Below are 16,250 nucleotides of genomic sequence, written 5' to 3' on the forward strand. Positions count from 1 at the left end.
ATATTTTATGACCTGAGTGTAACTTCAGAGGCTGAGAGCATATTTCCCCCAGCAGTTGCTTTAGAGCTCACTCGAGTAATCACTTCCCAGCTTCCAGAACAAATCTTAGCTTTCTTGAACGGCAGTATCATCAGTCATTCACTGATGTATATTTGAATGGAAAAAATGCCAGGTGTTTCAGCTTCATCCCTCGCAGGTTTACAATTAAGCTGTCAGTAGTTTGCTGTTGGTTTTATAAGGTTTGTTTGCTTGGTTTGGTTTGTTCGTTTTATGAACAGAAAAGGAATTCTCTAATCCTTTGGGTGGAGATGTGCCACTGGAAATGCTGCTACCCTGTGACAAAAAAACGCTGGGTCTACCATCAGCGGTGTCCACTGAGATTTATCAATTGTAAACTGAGGCTCCTGCATTACAAATGCAGGGTATTCTCTTTTTTTTTTTGGCGGTACGCGGGCCTCTCACTGTTGTGGCCTCTCCCGTTGCGGAGCACAGGCTCCGGACGCACAGGCTCAGCGGCCATGGCTCACGGGCCCAGCCGCTCCGCGGCATGTGGGATCTTCCCAGACCGGGGCATGAACCCGTGTCCCCTGCATCGGCAGGCGGACTCTCAACCACTGCGCCACCAGGGAAGCCCTGGGTATTCTCTTTTTCTGCGGGGTATTAATTAAAACTAGGCCATGGTATTAAATAAAACGATACGTGACAAGTGCTTAGAACAGAGCTTATTGGTACAGAATGAGTGCTTGATAAACGTTAGCTATCATCATCATTATCACCATCACTATCACCATCATCACCCCACTCAAGAAGCATGAATTTGAATTCTACTCTCTAGGCTGCTGTCCTTCTGTATAGAGTATATATGTGAGCAGAGGGGCAGTGGAAGGGAGGAGTTACAGACAAAAAAAGTCTTCTCACTTAAGTATGTGTTTGTTTGCAAGGTTATAGTTAATGCAAAAGGAGATAAACTAAAGGTTCAGCCTGGTAAGGGCCTAATTTGTTTAGGAGACAATTTCCCTAACCTTTTTCTGTGGAAAATTAGTCCTGCATGATTCCCTAGGAGAAAAGAGGTCCCTTGTCAAATAAGTTCGTGAAGCACTACATACTTTAGTTCTCTCTCAATCCCCACTTCGGAGAGTCATAATGTCCTTTAGCACATTAAGAGAGCTGAGAAGTCCTCCAGGAAAAAAAGCTATTTAATTTTTCAAACTCAGTTTGACAAAGTTCCTTGGCCACATAACTCCTTTTTCTGTCACACTTATTAACATCACCAAGCACTACTGTTCTACCTGTAGTGAGTGTCCTATCCAATATACAATCAGCCCTCTGTATACACAGGTTCCAATTTCATGGATCCAACCAACCACTGATCAAAAATATTAGAAAAAAATTCTAGAAAGTTCCGGAAAGCAAAACTTGAATTTGCCACGCCAGCAACTATTTACATTGTATTTACAACTATTTACATAGCAGTGACAATGTATTAGGTACTACAAGTAATTTAGAGATGATTTGAAGTCTATGAGAGGATGTGTGTAGATTATGTGCAAATACTACGCCAGTTATGTAAGGGACTCGAGTATTCAGATTGTAGTATCTGGAACCAACCCCCTGAGGATACCGAGGGCTGACTGTAATTATATTTTCTCCTCTTCAGAGAAAGAAGCTGCCAGTTACTTTCCGTACAAGCAGTCAGAAGGGCACCCTGGAGCAGATCTTTGAGAGGCCATCTCAGTTACGCAGATGTTCACCAGACAGATGTACATACGTCTGGGGCAAGGGTGGGCCAGTCACCATGAGAAGTCCAGGGAGGGAAAAGAATGATATGTCCAGCCTCTCTGTCCTGAGATTTGGAGTTAGGAGGATCTATCAAGTTAGAGAGAGTGGCCATTTTTAAGGCCTAATGCCAGGGAAGGATAATAGGACCCATGAAATAAATTTACCAACAATTTAAAGAGAGGCCGGTCTGGTGGGCTGGCGCTGGCACTGAGTAAAGAGGAGTGCAGGGAGTGGCAGCAGAACTGACGATATAATTTGTGGCGCCCAGTGCAAAATGAAAATGCAGGACCGCTTGTTCAAAAATTATTAAGAATTTCAAGACAGTAACAGCAAAGCATTAAACCAAGGGCGAGGCCCTTCTAAGCATAAGGCCCTGTGCAACTGCACAGGTTGTACACCCATGAAGCCAGCCCATGGTCTTGGTTTTCTGAGGCTGTGCACAAGAGAACTGTTCTTGCCCTGGCTCCTCTAGAGCTGCCTTACTAGGGAGGAAGGAGTTAGGTGTAAAATGAGATTGCTGGCCACTAAGAGCTATAACTAGATCCACTGAGGTCAGTTGCTTCGTATTCTATTGCTGCTGTAACAAATTACTACAAACATTAGTGACTTACAACAACAAGAAGTTAGGATCTTCCAGTTCTATAACTCAGAAGTTTGAAATAGGTTTCACTGGGTTAAAATCAAGGTACTGGCAGGGCTAGTTCCCACTGAAGACTCTAGGAGAGAATGCATTTCCTTGTCTTTCCTAGTTTCTAGAGGCCACCTGCATTCCTTAGCTCATGGTCCCCTTCCTCCATCTTCAAAGCCAGATTATGTTGCATTTTTCTGATCGTTCTTCTGTAGTCACATCTCCCTCCGACTCTACTCTTCAGCATCCTGCTTCCCCTTTTAAGGACATTGGACCCACCTGGATAATCCAGGATAATCTCCCTATCTGCTGATTAGCAAATATAATTTCATCCACAACATTAATTCCCTCTTTCTAGGTAACCTATCACATTCACAGGTTCCAAGGATTAGGACATCTTTGGGGCATTATTCTGCCTACCAAACTCAGGGAGAACCAAACCAAACTGGACCTTGCCTTTAAAACAAATTATTGGTTTTAACATATAAAACATGTCCAAATTTTAAGTGTACAGCTTGATGAACTTTATATAAATATACACCTGTGTAGTGTGTAAATATACACCTGCATAACCACCACTCAAATCAAGATACGAAATAAATCTACCATGCTATCACATGCTCCTTCTCAGTCAATATCCACCCCCAAGAGGTAACCGGTATTCTGTCTTATATCAATGTATCAGTTGTCTATCACAAACCACTCCAAAACTTGGTGGATCAATACAACAAAACAACCATTTTATTTGCTCATAATTATGTGGTCAGGAATTTAGGCTGGACTCAACTGGAAATTCTTCTGCTGGTCTCACCTGTGGTCACTCATTGGTTGCAGTCATTTGACAGCTTGACTGGAGCTGGATGGTCCAAGATGGTGTCATACATGTATCTGGTGGTTGGTACTGGCTGTCAGCTGGGCCCCACTCTCCACAAGGGTATTTAATCCTCAAAGAGGTTAGACTGGGCTGCTTCACATGGAGATCTCAGGGCAGCAAGAAGGCACAGCAAATTGCCCAGAAGTTGTACAGTATCACCTCCACTGCATTCTTTCAGTCAAAGTAAAACACAAGGCCATCCCAGATTCCAGGAGTGGAGAAATAAACTCTACTGCCTGATGGCAGGAGCTGCAAAAAAGCTTGTGGCCATTTTTTTCATCACATTACAATTCATTAATTTTGCCTGTTCTCAAACTTCATATAAATGGAATCATACTGAAAGTATTCTTGTTTCTGGCTTCTTTTGTTTAACATTATGTATGTGAAATCCAACCATGTTTTTGTGTGTGGCAGTAGACTGTCCTTTTCTATTGCTGCTGCTCATATTCCATTGTATGAATATGCCACAATTTATTTATTCATTCTACTACTGATGAACATTTGACTTGTTTCTAGTTTGTGGCCATTATAAAAAAGCTGCTATTATACTCTTGTGCATGTCTTTTGAAGGGCATATGCACTCAACTATCTTGGGTATCAACTATCTTGGCTGTGTACCTAGGAATAGAATTACTGGATCTGGGAGTAGGCTAGTATTAAGCTTTAGAAAATATTGTCGAATAGTTTTCTGAAGTGATTGCATTAATTTACACACCCATAAGCAATGTATGAGAGCTTTGGTTGCTCCACATCCTTGTAAACACTTGGTACTGTCAGACTTTTAAATTTCAGCCATTCTAATAGGTACTTAGTGGTGTATCACTGTTTTGATTTGCATTTCCTTGATGACTAATGATGCTGAACATATTTTCACGTGTTTAACAGTCATTTGGCTATCCTTTTTGTGAAGTGCTTATTCAGTATTTTTGTGACGTGCCATTTAAAAAATTAGGTTGTCTGTCTTTTTCTTGTTGATTTGTAGAAGTTCTTTCTTTAGTCTGCCATGAGTCTGTTATTGTATATATCAACTGGGCCACACAGCAGGAGGTGAACAGCAGGCAAGCGAGTGAAGCTTCATCTGCTGCTCCCCATCAGTCATATTACTGCCTGAACCATCCCCCCAATCGCTCACATTACTGCCTGAACCATCCTCCCCCCCACCCCAATTTTTCGTGGAAAAATTGTCTTCCACGAAACCAGTCCCTGGTGCCAAAAAGGTTGGGTACCGCTGGTATATATGTATTACAAGTGGCTTGTCTTTTCCTTTTCTTAATGGTCTCTTTTGATGGACAGAAGTTCTTAATTTGAACAAAGTCCAAATTATCAATATTTTCTTTTTCCTTTTTCTTTTCCAATATCCAATCCAGGATACCACATTGCATTTAGTTGTCATGTGTCCTTAGTCTCCTCCAGTATGTCACAATTTGTCAGTCTTTGTCTTTCATGACCTTGGCTAAATTTGAATGATCAAGTATTTTGTAGAATGTCCATCAATTTGGGTTTGTTTGATGTGATACTTTATCATGATTGAAATTTCATGATTTCTCTGGGGTTATGGGTTTTTGGAAAGAACACCATACAAGTGAAGTACCCATCTCTTGCATCTTATGAGGGGGGTATGTGATTTCAGTATGACTCATCACCAATGATGTTAGCTCTGATCACTTGGTTAAGGTGGTGTCTGCCAGGTTTTTCCACTGTGAAGTTACTATTTTCCCTTTTTCATAGTCTATTCTTTGGAATTGAGCCATTAATTCCAGCCTACACTCAAGGAATGGGGTGTTATGCTCCCCCTCCTTTAGGGTAGGGTATCTACATAGTTTGTTTCAAATTCTTTTGCATGGGAGATTTGTCCCTTCTCCCCCATTTATATGTTTATTCAATCATTTATTTATATGTGTAGAGACTCTTGGATATTTATTTTATTCTGAGTTATAATCCAATATTATTATTTATTTTGTTGCTCAAATTGTACAATGAACAAATTTGAGCTAATGAAAGGATATTGAATACTATACCAAAAACTGCAGAATATAATTTTTTTCAAGGATATGTGGAACACTTATCAAATATGATCATGAACTGGGCTGTAATGATATGCCTAACATTTCAAATAATTAAAATCTCAGAGAATATACTTTCCAACTTTGATGCAATTGAATTAGATATGAATTACAAAAATATATCCAGAAAACCCTCACATTTGGGAAATTAAGAAATAGATTTTGAAATAAGACTTGGATCAAATAAGACATTGGAAATTAAGAGATATTTTGAACTTCACAACAATGAATATATTACATATCAAAATTTGTGGGATGCAGTTAAAGTAGTACCTGGAGGGAAAGTTACAGCCTTAAGTGTGTATATATTAAAAAGAAGAAAGTTGAAAGTTAAAAAGCTAACCTCATAAAGTTAAAAAAAAAAATTGGTCCAAAGATTGCAGAAAGAAGAAAACAATAAAGATGATGTGAAAGACAAAATCACTGGACATTTAAGGAGATAATTTTATACAAGCTATTGCAATCAGGTGAATATTCCTTAAGCATGTCTCAAAAGGAAGGGGTCTGGGGTTTTATAGAAGCAGGTAAATAAGGGAATTGTAGGTAAGTCTTATGAGATTCACGAGGAGTGATGAAGATGGATCTTACTTGAGGTGTTGAGGAAGAGTGGAGAAGGTGTGTCTTCTTTAGGGATATGTGAGGGCAGGGTGGTCCTTTGCAAGTTGGCGGGAGTACTAAAGGGTGGGAGCACAAAGCTCAGATAATGTTCAACATTGTCAGTAAGAACAGAAATTAATGAAACAGAATATAAAATAATAATACAACAGAGTAGACCAGCAACACCAAAAGTTCTTACAAAAAAAGAACAATAAAGTTAACAAATCTCTAGCAAGACTGATCAAGAAAACACGAAAACAAAAAATTAGACATCACTACATATGCCACAGACATTAAGTACATGATAAGAGTATATTATAAAAGACTATATCGAAAACATTAGATGAAATTGGAAAATTCCTAGAAAAAGATTACATCAAAACTGACTCGGGGCTTCCCTGGTGGTGCAGTGGTTGAGAGTCCGCCTGCCGATGCAGGGGACACGGGTTCATTCCCCGGTCCGGGAAGATCCCATATGCCGCAGAGCGGCTGGGCCCGTGAGCCATGGCTGCTGAGCCTGCGCGTCCGGAGCCTGTGCTCTGCAACGGGAGAGGCCACAACAGTGAGAGGCCTGCGTACTGCAAAAAAAAAAAAAAAAAAAAAAAAACTGACTCAGGAAAAATTAGGCAATTTTACTCCTACTCATCCTTGCATGCCATGTCTCTATAAATTGAAGAAAATTCATGAAAAGTTGTCAGGTTTTTGTGAACACTCCTTCTTTCCTCAGTACTAATTATGGGAATGGAGGTGGGTTTGGAAGCACTAGATACTCCTTTCCCCTGGTTATCTCTTTTGAAAATTTACAGCATAAGGTTCTTCCCCTTTCCTTGTCTGGCTGCTGTTGATGAATTTGGGGCAGTGAAAACAAGACTATTTTTTCTTAATTAGCAATCTTAATACAGAATACAGCAGAATGAAGCAGAATTACCTAATTTCAACCCTCTTCCCTCCCGATTCTTACATGGTTCTTCTATGACAGCCCTTAGTAAAAGCCAAACACATATTCTATGGTAATGTGTAAAGGGGAGCAGCTAATGCAGACATATGTGTTGCTTTCTAATAGTCTAAATTAACATATGGTTAAAGATGAAAAAAATCTTGAATAGTGAGGGTATGGTCAGAATGTAGCTGAGACCAGTGGTCTACAAACTCTAATTAACAGATCAACTGCATCAGGATCACCTGGGAGCATTTTGTCTGGGGCCAGGCCTGGAGATCTGCATTCTATAAGTCCACTGGATAATTCTGCTGGACATTGGGATGGGAATCAATGGCTTGGGAACCACTATCTTACACTGTTTCTCTTAGGCATCAGTTGTCTCAGCTCTGCTATTATGTTTAAGATGACTCTGTTTAGTAAGTTCTGAAATGCAGAAATTCTGTATTTGTAATCAGACTGAACTATAAACTATTAAGACCATTCTGGAGAACAATTCAGCAATGTATAATAAAATTGGAGGTGCCTGTATGGGGAAAATTCCACTTCTAGGCATATACTCACATATATACACCAGTAGACATGTACAGTGTTGTTGATCACAGCTGTTGCTAATGGTGAAAAAACTGGAAAATGCACATTCATAGAGTGAAATATTAAACAGCAGTTAAAAATGAATGAACTGATTTATAGTTATCAACATGTGAGGATTTAGAAAACATCATGTAAAGTGAAAAATGCAAGTTTGAAAACAGTTGATACCATTTACCACAGAGGTAATACTATATATTATTTATGGGTAAATACATATTTATAAAAGCATACCCATGAAGATATACACCAACCTTGGGTTACTTTCAGAGGAAGAAGGAGGAAGGGAGAGAAGGAGAAAATGTGTTGGAGGAGAACTGTAGTTGTATCACTAACATTACATTTCTTTAAAGAAAAAGATCAAAAACAAGTATGCCGTCTTCACCAACGTGTTAGATCCACCACTTCCTAGCTGTGTGATCTTGGGCAAATTACTTATTCTTTATGAGCCCCAGTTTCCTATCTGTAAAAAGGGATAATAATTGTACCTGTAATTCATAAAGTTGTTATGAGGATTCAATGAGGTAATATATAGGTTTTTTTTTTTTTTTTGCATAGTCACCACGTGAGCATTCCCTAAATCACAGCTGTTATTATTACCAGCAAGAAAGTGTCCAAAGCATTCACTCAGCTTGGGTCAGAGCAGATGGGAAAAAGTACATTCCAGAGAGAGATGATGGGTGGCACTTCAGAGCAGATACACCTCTGGGGAGTGTACAGTGCCGAGCGTGCCCTTGAGCAGAGAGAGCAGGGCGGGAATGTTGCCCTCTCATTGTGCTGCTCTGTTGGGTACAGTGTCTGTCTCCCCTGAAGCGTTTGTATAAGTCTGTGTTTCTTGGGGTGGTGGGTAATGAGTGCCCCTATCTAGTACAAGGTTTTAATCTCAAATTTCCGTAGAAAGAGATGGTGCCTCTAGAGTGGTCTGCTGTCTTCCTAGTCACTGACTTGTGAAGAGCAGGACAGTAGTGGAGTGTGGAGCTCAGACCCTGGCAGAGCTGGTAAAGAAGCCACCATCCTTTCTTCTCAGCCTTGAGGCAAGTCTGGAAGGATAACTGATTTCTTCTACCAATGGCTTTATGTCCTTCTCAGGTTCGGGAACTCTGGATAAAGTCCTATCAGCACTGCCTGTTGCCCATTCCTTTCTAATAGCTAAATGGAATCCACTGAGCAAGGGTCAAAAAGGTTATGGAAAAATCACAGGGATACCTTAAGTGGCATTTAAAAAAAAAAAAAAGGCTGTGAGGTGGCATGGGGTTAGGCTTGTCAGTGCTACCCTCACCAGAGAAAAACAGAAGTTGACTTCACCTCTTCCTGTTATTCAGTCATCAGCTATAGCCTATTGACCTTTAGGTATCCAGTGCCCTCAAAAGTCTCCTCCTTGCCTTCAGATCAAAACCAGAGCAGTAGTCATTTTACACTCTAGTATAAATGAATGTATATTAATAATATAAATGTATTTTGGAGATGGTGCTGTTGGTAAGCTATTTCTAAGAACTGCTAGGGCAAAAAGGGCCTGTTAATTTCCTCCAATTCTAGTCCAGTGATTTTTCCCAAAGGCTGCATCCCCAGTTTTTCTGTACCAGTCAGCCTATGCTTGTCCTGAGATAACTAGCTGCTCACAGATCTGCCACTTACTTGGTTCCTCCCCTTCTGCTTCAGCCCCCTACCTTCTGTACCAATCTTAAGACTCTCAGATCCTTGGGGACTGAGAGTCCGTTCCTCTTTGTTTCACACCGCGGCACTTGGCTGATGGCTCATCTGTCCTTGCCCTGTCCTCCAAGTGTGGTGATCCAAGCATGACTTGCCAGTCAGTTAGTCAGCTGGAGCTTAATGCCCCAGAGTTCCTGCCTCCTTGAGTTCTCCAGGGCACCTTGGAATGTGAGCAGATGTAAGAGGTTGTGTATATGAGTGTGTTTGTGGTGGGAATGGGGGTAGGAAGACATAAAATTGTGAGCGATTTCAGGGAAAATGTTCAGTAGTGATGTTACCTACAGATACTTGAGAACTAACATGGAGAAAGGAAATACAAAAATCCAGTTTGTCTGTGTAAAATGAATTTACAGAATCTACTTACTCTTCGTGGCTAATTTTACCATATAGACAATAATAACTATGCAAGTTGTCAATATGGGTCAGATGAAATTAATTGTAAGCTATATTTACTTACAATGTGATATTGTGTTCAGCTATGCTCACACTTGGGTTGATTATCTACTATGGTTTCCTGCCCATGTATTGTGCTCACATGGGGAAAAGAATTCAGGGAACGTGGCTCTAGTATTTCTGAGATTAACTGCCTAGGTGCCTCTTCTCTTTTCTTTTGGCATCTTCTGGGCAGCTATATCGCAGAGGTCACTGTGGGTGCAAAGTACAAGAAAAGAAAGCCTTTGTAATAAAAGGTGTAAATTTTCCTAAAGCAGTATAAAACTGTTCCTCAGTACTCAGCATATATAGCTTATATTTACTGTATATGCCTTTTCTCTATTCTATTTACCACCTCTGATTCCTGGGAGATTAAATCTGCACAAGCGTAGATACATACTAATATGATGAACTTTAAAATGTTATTTTCCTTCCTTTATCATCAATGATTATCATTTAAAGTTGTTATGAAGGCTTTGTGACAGAGGTTACACTAAAATTGAAAGTATATGAACTTACTGAAAATCATGTAAAAATTAGCTATGTTTTTAATGTGGTTTCTCAGATTGATTAATTTATGCAATTGAATTGTTCTATTCTCTTGTAAACATATATTCGCACTTTGCAAACTTGCACACCTGCAAAGTAAAGTGTGGTGGTATTTGTGATGTTATCATTGTTTCATCAAGAGTGATAACTCAGTCAGGTTACTTTTAAAATCTCACTTTACAGGCCATTATCTATCACTTTCCTGTTTCAGTACAGTGGAAATTGATTCCATAAAGGTCTTAAAGATCAAATGTATCTTAAATTTAATAATTTTAAAATACCTTGGCATTTATGAAGTGTTGTTGCATTAATTTAAAAATAGTTTGATGTTGTTATAAAGTTTAACATTGTATGAAAGCACTTCCCCACAAGATACATGCAACAGTTTGGCTATGGTGAATTTTTTTCTTTAGGGATGTGTATGTCTTTAACAAAATTACTTTTTTTGGGGCGGGGGGTGGTCACGTCACCGAGTCCTAACCACTGGACCACCAGGGAATTCCCAAAATTACTTTTTAAAAAAATTGAAACCATGACAAGGACATCCCCTTATAGGTTTCAGTTTGAATTTTAAACAGGATTATAGAAGTCATGGAATCGTCTGTTTCTGTTTCTCCCTCTTTCTTTACCCCCATCTTCCATTATTCTGTTCTCCTTCCCTTTGGCATTTATAAGCGCTATCATGTAAGTAGAACTATGTTAGGTGCTAGCGATCCAGAAATGAAAGGATACAGTCTCTGCTCTGGAGCGACTAGGTCTAGTTGGTGAAAAAGAAGAATAAAAAACTAATTACAGTATGGCTTGTAGAGTGGTCTTCCTGGAGGAGGTGATAGCTGAGCTGGAAGGATGAATGAGAGATGACAAGGAGATGAAATTAATCTTACTTGGATTATTAATGGTCTGGGGCTATGATAGCTTTCTTTATACCAAAAATGACAGAGTAGGGAACCCCAGGGCTCCATCCCTCCATTAAAGCAACTAATGAGCTGGCAAAACCTGTCAAAATCAACTTTTACAGAACTCTGGAGTCTAGTTGAAAACGTATAACAACCGGGGAAAGCTTAACGAAGAAAGAAGCTGCTGCATTGCAGCAAGAGAGTTCTCTGGTGTTTTAAATTGCCTACCAACCCTTCCCCACATACCAGATGGGAGGCAGCCATGAAGACAGCAGCCTGTACCCCTGGTGCAGGTTGCCGAGTACCTGAGGGAGCCATTACAGACCTTATTCTCAAAGAATTGTGGTTGTTTATTTCAATCTGTCTAGTGGCTCCTGGAAGGACTGGTACACAAGGGCTTGCCTTTGTTTCACCCAGTTCAGAGCATTCCCAGGTCTGGGATGGCTTCCCACAAGTGGCATTTGCCAAAAGCACTTGAAGGCAAAAGTATTGGCCAGAGCAGCTTGGGGCAAGGGATAGCAGTCAGGACAAGCAAGAGACAGATCAAAAAGCCTGGTAAGAAAGAATTTGGGAAAGGAAATCTACAGGGGAGTGAGAGTTTTTAAAAGCTCCTGCTTAAGTCAGGGAATTGAGAAGGCCATGCATATGCCCAAGACTGGACACATGTTCAGAAAAGGCCTAATCCTCAGAAAAGATCCTAAACTTTCACCTCTGGCTAACCTTCAGGCTCTGCACAAGCAGGAAGTAAAGGTGAGGGCAGTATTGTAAATGGCCTGGCTAAGCATTGAAGGCGTGTCCCAACACAGACAATCTTCAGAGAGTGGGGAGAGTTTTAAAAACTCTTTTAAAAAATATTATTGGGCTTTAGGTGTTTATAGATACTCTGTCAATACACTAGTTGACCACTAAACTAAGGAACACAGACTTCAGTGGCCACATATGATAAATGGAAATTTTACAAAAATAATTTAGAAAAGTAACTAAAATGACAATAACAAGTAGCAACAACAGACAAAACCAAAAAATTGAGTTAATTTTTGTATATGAGCTGAGGTAATAGTCTACCTTCATTCTTTTACCTGTGGATATCCAGTTATCTCCAAACCATTTGTTGAAGAGACTATTCCTTTCCCGTTGGCTGGTCTTGGTGCCCTTGTCAAAAATCAATTGACCAGAGGTGATAGATTTATTTCTGGACTCTCAACTCTATCCCAATGATCTGCATGTCTATCTTTATGCCAGTATCACTCTGTTTTGATACTCTAATCTTATAAGTTTTGAAATCAGGAAGCATGAAAGCATGAATCCTACAACTTTATTCTTTTTTTTTGGCCGCACTGCGCAGCATGCGAGATCTTAGTTCTCTGACCCGGGATCCAACCCGGGCCCCCTGCAGTGGAAGCACAGATTCTTAAACACTGGGCTGCCAGGGAAGTCCCTATTCTTCTTTTTAAAGATTGTTTTAGCTATTAGGGCTCCTTGAAATTCCATATTAATTTTAGGATCAGCTTTTACATTTTTGCAAGAAAAGAAAAAAGTCTGTTGGGGCGCTGCATTGAATCTGTAGATCACTTTGACATCTTCCAATTCATGAACATGAGATGTCTTTCCATTTACTTAGGTTTCCTTCACATTCAGCAGTGTTTTGTGGTTTTCAGTGTATAAGCCTTGTACCTCTTTGGTTAAATTTATTCCTAAGTATTTCATTCTTTTGATAGTATTGAAAGTGAAATTATTTTCTTAATTTTCTGGAAATGGAATCACTCATTGCTAGCGTACAGAGATACCACAGATTTTGGCATGTTGATCCTGTACCCTGCCACTGTGCTGAATTTGTTTATTAGTTTTAGTAACTTTCTTGTAGATTCTTTGGGAATTTCTCTATATAGGATCATGTCCTTTATAAAGAGAAACAGTTTTACTTATTCCTTTCCGAGCTGGATAGCTTTTCTTTTTCTCACCTAATTCCTCTGGCTAGACGTTCTAGGACAATGTTGAATAGCAGGGGTACAACTGGCATTCTTATCTGTTCCTGATATTAGCGGGGAAGCTTTGAATCTTTCACCATGGAGTATAATGTTAGCTATGGGTTTTTCATAAATGCCCTTTATCAGGTTGAGGACATTCCTTTCTACTTTGTTTTTTGAGTTCTTTTTTTTTTTTCTCATGAAAGTGTGTTGCATTTTTTCAAAAGTTTTTTTGGTATCTATTAGATGATCATGTGGGTTTTTTCCTTCATTCTAGTAATATGGTGTTTTACACCAATATTTATTGAGCCATCTTTGTTTTCCTGAGATAAATCCCACTTAATCATGTTTTATAATTCTTTTAATGTGCTGCTGGATTCCATTTGCTAGTATTTGGTTGAGAAGCTTTACATCTATATTTATAAAGGATATTGGTCTATAGTTTTCTATTCTTGTGATGTCTTTGTCTGGTTTTGGTAACAACATAATACTAGTCTCATTAATGAGTTAGAAAGTGTTCCCTCCTCTTATATGTTTACCTATTTACCTCCCTAAACTAGGGGTCTTGCAGCCCCAGTCTCCTCCACCTCAATTCCCTCCCTCCCCCAGAAGTTCTCTGACCTCCATTGACTCACCCTTCCTTTTAGAACAGGAGTGTGTGTGTGTGTGTGTGGTTGCAGGCCCTAGGTGTGGGATTGGCAACTATTAGCATCTCCAAGGGATCCGTTACGCCAGCTGCCACTGTGCGCCTGCGCCCCGCTGCCTGCTCCAACTCCCCCCTCCCTTCTGCCACGTCTGGGTTCACTGCGGCACGCAGTGCAGCTTCCGTCCTGCTCACCCGGAAGTGGGGCTCTGGCAGCGAGGTTAGTCCCAGCAGGCCTTGCGGGGGCGACTCGGAGCTCGCCCGTGACGCGTGGTCTCTGCGTCTGCCCTTTTGGGGTTGGCGCAGTGAGGGGCTCTGCTTTACTTTCTGTGAGGAAAGCCGGACCGTGACAGAGGAAAGAGGCCGAGGAAGAGGCCAGGACTGGGCTAGAACTGAAGGCGGACTGAGCCGGGAGGTGAGGGGCTTTACCGGCGGCGGCGGCAGGCGGCATCTCCCGTGAGGCGGTTGGTTGACTAGGCCGCAGCGGCCATGGCCGTGGACTTTGGGGACCGTGCCAGCGGGTTCTGCCACAACGAGGTGATCAGATTCATCAACAGTGAAGTCCTCATGAACGGGGGCGGCCCCGATTTCTATGTGGCCTTCTGCTCGCGGCCCTGGAATGAGGTAGAGGATCGGCTGCGCGTTGTCGCTGACTTGCAGGTGCCGTGCACCATCAAGAGGGCCTGTGCCTGGAGCGCGCTGGCCTAGAGCGTGCGTGTGGGCTCGAGGCAGCGGGAGCAGCAGGCGCGCTGGGTTCGGCGGCTCCAGCAGAAGCTAGAGGAACGCGAGGCGGCTTCCTGGGCCCTCTGAGCCGCGGCGCCTGCGCGAGGAGCGCGAGGAGCGCGAGGAGGTGGTCACGCAGCTGCACCTCACGCGGGCCGCCTTGCCGCAGGTGCTGAAACAGCGCGATGTGCTTTGTGGGCGGCTGCTCCTGGTCGACAGGTCGGCACAGGTCACCCCACTGGCCCAAGAGTTGGTGCCTGGGCCTCGAGCCGAGCAACTTGGGGCTGCAGAGTGGCCCATGAGCGCAGAGCAGCAGAGAGATGTGGTAGCCATGGGGGAGCATGACAGGCTGTATTTCAAGAGCCAGATGCCAGCCTCGACGGATGTCCTTTATGTGCCGGGACCCCCGAGTCTCTGGGCCCAGGCCGTGCAACCCCCTCTGCCAATGCCGATACCATACCCATTTCCATTCCATGCACCATTCCCGATGGGATTCCCATTCTTGCCACCTGTACCACCAGCAGTAGTCATGGAAACAGAAGCTGGAGTCGTCCCATTTCAGGTGCCTCCGGAGATCTATCCACCTGGCCCGTGGGCTTTCGGGGAGATGGCCCCACTGTGGAACCAGAGGAGCTACAGCCAGGGGGAAGGTCCTGAGATCCTGCAGGGTACAGTCCCCTTAGGGGATATCAGAAGTCTTAACCAGGAAGGAAGTCTATAGAGGCCCTAGGGGATGGTCCCCCTTAGGGACAGCTGTGGCCTCAGTCACGAAGAAGGTCCAGAGAGGTCCGAGGGAATGGTCCCTCTTGGGGATAGTTGGAGCCACAGCCAGGAAGAAGTCCTAGAGAGACCCCAGGGGACGGTCCACTTGAGGGCTAGCTGGAGCCTCAACCAAGAGGAAGGCCCAGAGAGCCCCCAGGGGATGATCCCCCTGGGAGCCAATGGGAGCTACAGCCAGGGAGAAGTTCCCAAAAGATCCCAGAGGACCATCCCCCTGGGGAACAGCAGAAGTCACAGGCAAGAGGATCCAGAGAGGCCCCAGGGGACTGGCCCCCTGGGGGTCAGCAGAAGCCAGAGACAGGAAGGAGGTTCACAAGGGCCCCAGGGGATGCCCCCGCCACTGTTCAACAGGAGACTCGGCCAGGAAGGAGGTCCAGAGAGGCCTCAGGCAACCGCCCAGGGGGACAGCTGGAGCCCTAGTGGGAGAGAAAACCCAAAGAAACAACAGCCTCAGGGGCAGAAGACCAAGCAGCCAAAAGGGAAAAAAGCCTCAGAATCACACCACCAGGAGAAGTCTGCCTCAGGCTGCAGTTCAGTGAATTGGGAGTGCCCGTGGTGTAAAGCAATGAATTTTCCGTGGTGCAAGGCCTGCTATGAATGCAAGAAAGTCTGCATGGCAGTTGAGAGTGGAGGCCCCGACCCAGGACAAACCCGCTGATTTCGGGAAGGTAAGTAAGAATGGAAATACTCCAAAGAAAAACCAGTTTCCTAAGACTCCCTCCTGATTAAAAAGTAACTCATTTACTTCACAGAAAATTTGTAACTAAAATTATGATATAGAAAATTAAATAAAATAATTCATTGTCCCATTACCCCAAATAACAACTTTTTATCATTGAGTACACATACACACATAGATACATATGGATTTATATGCTTTCTTGTTTTTTTTTCATTTACTTGAGCAAAGACGGATTGCTTTTGAGTATCACACTCACTCTTTAAGGAATTTCTCCTAATGCATTTATGTTTGCAAGTGCTGAATTCTGGATGGCTGAAGCTGATTGGTTGACACCCTGCAGAAGCTGAAGTCAAGACTGTTTTTTCCTTTTTCACTCTTTCCTGTTTTCTTATTAACCTT

The 16,250-nt window shown here is 42.4% G+C and overlaps 1 protein-coding gene across 1 annotated transcript; it reads left to right on the plus strand.

Moving 5' to 3' along the window:
* Positions 1–14,155: 14,155 nt before the first annotated feature.
* Positions 14,156–15,894, plus strand: TEX13D (TEX13 family member D; the record flags this gene model as incomplete). Its single annotated transcript, XM_082609319.1, is given in 4 exon segments — positions 14,156–14,371; positions 14,375–14,467; positions 14,559–15,084; positions 15,166–15,894. Coding segments are annotated over 4 exon segments (1,497 nt in total). The 3' UTR covers positions 15,828–15,894.
* Positions 15,895–16,250: the final 356 nt, after the last annotated feature.

This window comes from Mesoplodon mirus, assembly GCF_964341445.2.
Source record: "Mesoplodon mirus genome assembly, chromosome: X".
NCBI lineage: Eukaryota > Metazoa > Chordata > Mammalia > Artiodactyla > Ziphiidae > Mesoplodon > Mesoplodon mirus.